The sequence below is a fragment of the Echinops telfairi genome, unplaced genomic scaffold, assembly GCF_000313985.2.
Source record: "Echinops telfairi isolate 266 unplaced genomic scaffold, ASM31398v2 ScPeMD7_7469;HRSCAF=8507_0, whole genome shotgun sequence".
Lineage (NCBI taxonomy): Eukaryota > Metazoa > Chordata > Mammalia > Afrosoricida > Tenrecidae > Echinops > Echinops telfairi.
In genome coordinates, this window is record NW_022111372.1 from 70,089,312 (window position 1) to 70,096,690 (window position 7,379).

At 43.3% G+C, this 7,379-nt stretch overlaps 1 protein-coding gene across 1 annotated transcript in view; it reads left to right on the plus strand.

The window, feature by feature from the left end:
• Positions 1 to 7,379, plus strand: part of ATP10B (ATPase phospholipid transporting 10B (putative)) — a 349,229-nt gene that overhangs the window by 259,961 nt on the left and 81,889 nt on the right. Inside the window, exons 6-7 of the mRNA XM_004697118.2 lie at positions 718 to 803; positions 3,970 to 4,076. Coding sequence (XP_004697175.1) covers positions 718 to 803; positions 3,970 to 4,076 — 193 coding nt within the window. The remainder of the gene's footprint in view (positions 1 to 717; positions 804 to 3,969; positions 4,077 to 7,379) is intronic.

Below are 7,379 nucleotides of genomic sequence, written 5' to 3' on the forward strand. Positions count from 1 at the left end.
TTAAATAAAGTCTTGCCATTCTTGACTCGAAGAGGGTGGTATTCTAGCCCTACTTCTTCCAAGAGAGCTCTATTTGTCCTTCTAATGCCCATGGTAATTTCAACCTACTTGGCCATCTGACTGGAAGAGATCCACCAGTCTCTAATATGTGTGTGTGCATATATATATATTAAAGCCTGTAAGTATTATTTGCATAAGCATATTAACGGTAGTTATCTCTAGGTAACCAGGTTTATAATCCCTTCTTTTGATCTTTCTATGTGCTGTTAAATATAGCTGTTTATGAGCCATATTTAAATCAAACTGTAAATGTATTTTCTAATTAAAGTTAAATTATCAAATCAATTCCTCATTCATGCATTTCAAGTGCTGAATAACTGCATGTGGCTAGTGGCTTCCACATTAGACAGCGTAGACTGAGAACATTTTTGTCCTCACAATCAATTCTGTTGGGCGTGGCTGATCTAGAGACTTTGGCCTGGGGATTCCCGAGAGATGCATCCAGGACAGGGGCCTCCATCCAACTTTTCATTTGCATCTACTTTTTCCTCCTTAGTGGGGATTTAACTTTTCTTTTAACACATTACAATGATCACAGCATGACAATGCGAGGATTACCTTATTTGCACTGGTTCCAGCCCTGATTAACTTTCCCATGATGCTATTAAAACTGCATCCCTCTAACTTAATAACCTCACTCAGTCCTCTCTCCTGTAGGAGGCCCCGTTCGAACCGGAACGTTTCCACAATACCATTGTGTGTGAGAAACCCAACAACAACCTCAACAAATTTAAGGGCTACATGTAAGTATCTAATGTCCAGGGGCGACTTGTAAATCTCTCCCCTGCAGCTGGGAAGCATGTGTTCTCGAAATGGCCAAACGACATCTGGAACCTGAGAAAGTTTATTTCTTGTTAACAACATGCAGAGAGAACCCTAAGTAAAGTTAGGAAACTTTGCTTTGCTTTTTCTGTAGGAGCGACAGTTAGTTACCTTTCAAGGTTAAACTCACTAAATGATTCTTTAGACCTCTGTTCTTCTCTCTGGAGCAGTGGTTGTCATCTAAGGACAGTTTGCCTCTCTCTACCCCCACAGATAGCGGCAATGTCTAGAGAGGTGTTCAGTTGGCATCACAGAGCAGAGGAGGTGCATCTGTTACCTAGTAAGTGAAGGCCTAAAATACTGCTACATCTCCTCCACCGCTCAGGACAGTCCCCACAATGGAAAAACAGGCAGTCCCAATAGTTAATAGAACCAATGTTGAGAAACACTCCACTAGAATCACTGACACGGAGCATCCCATAAACAAAGAGCACTGAACAGAGCAGCCATCGCTATGAGACAGCTAATCCTTTTCTACTACCCAGTAAAAAGGAACATTTACAATTGGGAGCAGTAGAAGTCTTTATTGTATAGTCTCACTTGAAAGCATCATAAAAAATGTTATTTCCACTACATGCAACTAGCAAGATTCATTAGCCCAATATTCGGCCCAATGCCAGCCCCACTCCTTGGTATGTCTTAAACTGCAGCCCTTCTTGTTTCAGCTTTAGAATTGTATCATATTCACAAAACATCTATATTTTTTCCAACAAATTTTTATAGACTTATTTGTTTCTTAAATGTATTCCTAAAGAAAAAGTGGTATCTCTGGCCCTGTGGGACGCCAGTGTTACTTGCCATCCATAGAAGATAACAGCAAACATTAGTGCAATTGAGTCAAAGTAGTGTCTTTCAATTGGACATCTCCTTACAGAAGGGTCACAAGGAAGAGACGAACCAGACAGGGTGCTATATAGCACCAATGAAATGCACAACTTTCCTACAACTAGAGTCTGGTTCTTTAATCTCCTCCCTCCCCTCATGACCCCTATTCTACCTTACAAATCTGGCTAGACCAAGCATGCACACTGCTACAGATAAGAGCTCAAAACACAGGGAATCCAGGACACATAAGCCCCTCAGACCCAATAATAAGAGTAATGATACCAGGAGGAGAAGGTGAAGGTGGAGGTAGAAAGGGGGAACGATCACAATGATCTACATATACTCTCATCCCAGGGAGACGGACAACAGAAAAGTGGGTGAAGGAGACATTGGTCAGTGTAAGACATAAAAATAATAATAATAACTTATAAATTATCAAGGTTTCATGAGTGAGGGAGGGGAAAAAATGAAGAGCTGATACCAAGGGCTCAAGCAGAAAGAAAATGCTCTGAAAAAAGAAGAAGAAGAAGAAGAAGAAGAAGATGCTCTGAAAATGATGATGGCAACAAATGTACAAATGTGCTTGGCACAATGGGTGGATGTATGGATTAAAGAAAAAAGGCACTGTCTTGCTCTCCTAATGACTATTACTTGCCCAAATCCACTATGCTAAAGAGTAAGGTAAGTAGGTGGTCAGGGACATACCAGTACCAAGCAGAGACATCCTCCTTGGTAGACTGAGAATAACTGAAGTGGAAATGGCTCTGTGGTTCAGGGTCAGTTAATGAGGTACTACTATGGGAACTCTCAGAAAAACCTCCCTACCTTTGAGTTCATTTCAACTAATAGGCAGCCCTACAGGACAGAATAGAACTGTCCCTGTGACCTCCCGAGACTAACTTTCTATGAGATTAGAAAGCCTATCTTTCTCCCTTGGAGTTGCTGGTGGTTTTGAACTGCTGACTTTATGGTTAGCAGCCCAATGTGTAGCCCAATACACCACCAGGGCTCCCAAAGGGAAGCCTACTGCTATGAAATTGCGTTAGGTTTGGTGCCAATGGCCTGCATTTCCAAGTCCTATCGTGTCCCATGTAGTAGGTGTGTGGTTCTGGGAAAATAACCCAGTCTTTCTGTGCTTCAGCTTTTTCCTGAATAAAAGTAATCATCTGCTACCTTCCATGAGCTCTGAGAGTCAAATTATGTCATGTAACTAAATGTACTTTATAAATGCAGTAAGGAATTGTTAGTATTGAAAACTGTATAGAGCAGCAGTACAGAACTTTGGGGGTCAGACTTCCTCCACTTAAATCCCATTCGACCATTACTAGCTCTATGAGCTTGCCTCTGTTTCCCTATCCAAAAAAGTGAGTATGATAACATGGCTTATCTTATAAAATTGTCCTGAAGCTAACATTATGCAAGACCAGACCAAGAGAAATGGAGTATTGAAGAACTGTCACGAGGAAGACATCCTCAAAGATCAATAACCCTTTCTCTGAATCATATGTTTTGAAAATTAGAGTAAAACTTCCTGAAAATCCTAAAGGGATAGCATCCAGGTAGAATAAGGGCCAGGCACCAGGTAATAAGTGGGAGCTTCCTGGATATGGGAGTTTCTAGTGTTTGGTGGAAAACTACAGTGTTTTTCTCAGGCTGGAGGAGGAAGTTCTGGCTTAAATGGCCTCCTAGTAATCTGGACACAAGACCCCTGTCCATCTCCTGTGAGGTCTCTTTTTTCCTCAGGAGACTGGGCTGGGAAGTCTAGGACAGGTGAGAGACCCAGTGCTGTATCTCAGAACAAGAGGAGTCATGACTTGCCCTTGCCCTGCTCATGGCATAGAAAGAGGGGATCTTTGGGGTCTTCTTGGCCTTGGGCAACTATCTTGTGCAGTTCTGGTCACAGCAACTATGTGAATGAGCATGGGGATGTGTCCTACAGAGAGCACAGCTCCAGCCTGGTCCCTACATTTTGGCCTAACAGCCATTTTGAATGTGAAAACGAAAGCCAAGGCTTTTAGCACTGCTCCCTGCCTACTGTGTGGCTCCATGATGGTTCCTCCAGCGGGTATAACTGCCTCCTGATTGTCCAACCTCCATGCAGGCCTCCTCAGTGAAGCACCAGTCCACTTGAATGTGAACGGCTTTAGACTCAGAGTGGGGATCCGTCCCCTGGAAGGGAAGGGAACGATCACACTCAAGCAACACTTCCAGTTTAGTGACATTAACTAAAGACTAACCAGTCTCTGTTTTTCCTTATTCCAGGGAGCATCCTGATAAGACCAGGACTGGCTTTGGCAGTGAGAGTCTTCTGCTTCGAGGCTGTACCATCAGAAACACTGAGCTGGCCATTGGCATTGTCATCTATGCAGGTCATTGTCCCTGGACAATTTCTCTTGTCCGTTTCCTTTATTGTCTCTCCTCCACTCTTTGCCCCAACCCCTGCCTCCAAGTCCTTCTTCATTCACTCAGCAAGGCCTCACGAGAGCTCTACTGGGAAAGCGCTTTGTCTCTTCCCATGCCTCAGCTAAGCAAACTGGGCTCTGGTAGTCATAGTGGCTCACTCAATCCACAGGAAATGTAATCAGATTCTCAGTTAATGTCACTCCTCTGAACAAAATGAGGAGAGGGATCCATATTCACTCGTCTCTTCTGGTTTTGTGACACGAACTAAAAGCAAGATGGAAATTACTTTCTTGAGCCTGAAGATGAACTTCACCAAACCCAGCTTCGCCTTTAACCTCAATGTCCTCATTTGTACAATCAGAGCATTTGTAACTGGCTTACAGAGCATGGTGAAGACTGAATAATTCTGTGCTTAGAAGGCATCTAGCACTGTGTCTAACCAAGTGAAACATCAATGAGTTTGCATTGTTGTCTATGTACTTAGGTTTGTATTTTCATTATTAACTTTATGACTCAAGATCTAACGTTCACTTCTCTTACCTACTTTGATTTTGCTTTCTGTTGGAAACAAGATGACAGCAGCACCTCTTACTGGAGTACAAAGTCTTTGAGGACAGTTCAGTGGCTTCTGTATCCCCAATACCTGTTTCTCAGGGCTCCACACGTGCTTGTACTTAGTGAATAGCTGCTGTGTGGTGAACAACTGAGAGATTCGTCCTGCTCGAGAACCGTCTCCCAGGAGTGTCTACCTTTGGTGAACACATTTCTCCAGGTCTAAGACTCTTGGGATAGCTCCTTAGTTTGTTTGTTTGTTTGTTTAGTTTGGATTGATTTGTTTGGGTCTGAATAAAACTCCATTTTTTATGGGCATATGTGAGCATTTAAAATTCACTTTTAGGGGTTATCAAAAGAAAACATAGTTGATGCTCTTTTATAATGTCACAGTCTAGTTTGCATTCCCTATTGGAGAAGAGTAGTGTTTGGCAGTTCAGAGAACTCTTTTAACAAAGGCTTTGGCAACAAGCTTGCTACCATCTGATCTACTACTATTCATAGCCGTTGAGCCGTTGCCGATTCATAGTGACCCTATAAGACCCCTATGGGTTTGTGAGAGTAGTAAGCCCCATCTTTCTCCCAATACCATCTGATAGACCTACTCAAAAATTGAAATCTAAAAAAAAAAGTATGCTTAGTCCTTTGCTTGTCTGCCTAAAAAGAAACACAGAAGAAACTTTGAGCAAGTGATAGAAGTAGGAGATGAAGGGACAGATTTGGAGAGAGGGTTACCTGTGGCTTTCTGAATCAGGCTGCTTGGGGTGGAAATCCACTCACCTGACACATGTTCCAGAGCATGTTGGCTAAACTTTAAACACAAAAGGGATTAACAGCTCCTACGTCATAGGATTATAAAATTCAAATGAGATTGTGAAAAGGGGCTTCCCACAATGTCTGGCATATTAAAACTGTGAGCCAAATAGTAGTGATTATTTTTAGTAGTATTACCAATAACTGGGGTCTCAACCACTGCATTCTTGACATTTGGGGCTGGATAACTCTTGATTGTGGAAGGTGGTCCCATAAGGATTTTAGCAGCACCTCTGGTCTCTCTACCTACTTGGGGCCAATTGCAATTCTCCCTCTCCCCAGTTGTGACAACCCATAGATTCTTGAGACAGTGCCAGCATCCCCTGGGGGCAGAAGGTACAGCCACCAATGGTTGGGAATGACTCATCCAGAGTGACCAATGAGCAAAAAATGAGAGCCTTAGAGCCAGAGGTCCAGAAAGACCAAAGTGGGCTTTCCAAAAGGAAAAAAATCCAGTGTGCACATTTTGTTCCAGCTGTCATTTTGATGACCTAAAATAATTTTAAGAATGTGCAAGTAAACATTTATTGAACCCCGACTCTGTAGTACCAGGAACTATTTTAGATGCTTTCCATAGATTGTTCGCTTTCTCCCTACACACACAACCATTACCACCACCACCCCCACCCCCCATTGCAGATGAGGACATCGAGGTACAAAGAAACCTTAGTTGGCTCAGATGGTCTCCCTGTAGCCCAAGGTCAAGAATCTGCAGCGCCAGACTGTGTCTGTCTGTAGAACCACGTTCTAAACACTGCAGCTCCTTCTTGCCATGATACCACACTGCCTCCTCTGACAACCAACTCAGAGAATGCCACGGAGACATTCAGAAAGTGGGGAGAAGTGAGCAAAGGGGTGACCTCCCTAGCCTTTCTGTGGGGTGAGCCTGAGGCAGTCAGAAAGGCCAAGGTCCAGGAACACCATCTAGAGAGCGCATGGTGCCCCAGGAAGCCCTCAGAATGGCAGGGACTTGACTCTAATTTAATAACCCTGGAGTTGGCTCACTCCTACTGTTTTGTTGCCACTTTAAATCCACAAAGCAACTAGCTAAACAGCATTAAAGCCATTCACTGCTGGAGCTGATGTATTGGTTTTCTTTAATTTTGCGCAGAAAATATGTGACTGGCATTTTCTAATTCAATCCCTGAGGAGACAGCACAGTAGTTAAAATTCAGCAGCCCCAGAGAACAGACTGACTGAAGAGCATCGCAGTTGGGCTCTGAGCTCTTGGCTGCGTGACCTTGGGTGAGAGGCTTACAATCTCTAAGCCTGGCTTTCCTCACCTCTAAAATAGGGATGAAATTGGCATCTACGTCATAGGGCTTTTGTGAGGATGCCTGAAGATAATCCATTAGAAAGAAGACTTATTGGTTGGTATTGTCGTTGATGCCCTACAATGGGGTGGTTACTGTTCTCTCCTGCTCCCTGAACTTTGATGCTTGATATGATTTATAAGTATCTATTCATGAATTCAGGAGCCCTGGCACCATGGTGGGTTATGTATTGGACTACTAACCCAGCAGTTAGCGATTTAAAACCACCAGCTGTTCCTGGGGAGAAAGATGAGGCTTTCTACTCCCATAAAGAGTTGACCTTGGAAACCCATAGGGGCAGTTCTACTCTGTCCTAGAGGGTCTCTACGAATCGGAATTGACTTGATGGCAGTGAGTTTAGCTCTGTTGTTGTTTGGTTTCTGTATTCATGAACTCATTCCACAAATATTTGGGTTTCTGTTACGTCCTAAAACACCCCTGGTGGCATAGTGGCTTATGTGTTGTGCTGCTAACTTGCTAACTTCAAGGTCAGCAGTTCAACTCCACCAGGCCCTCCATAAAAATGAGGCTTTTTCCACTCAAGTACTCCCTCAATGCAAGAATACTTTCTTCTATTAAATTGGCATTCTA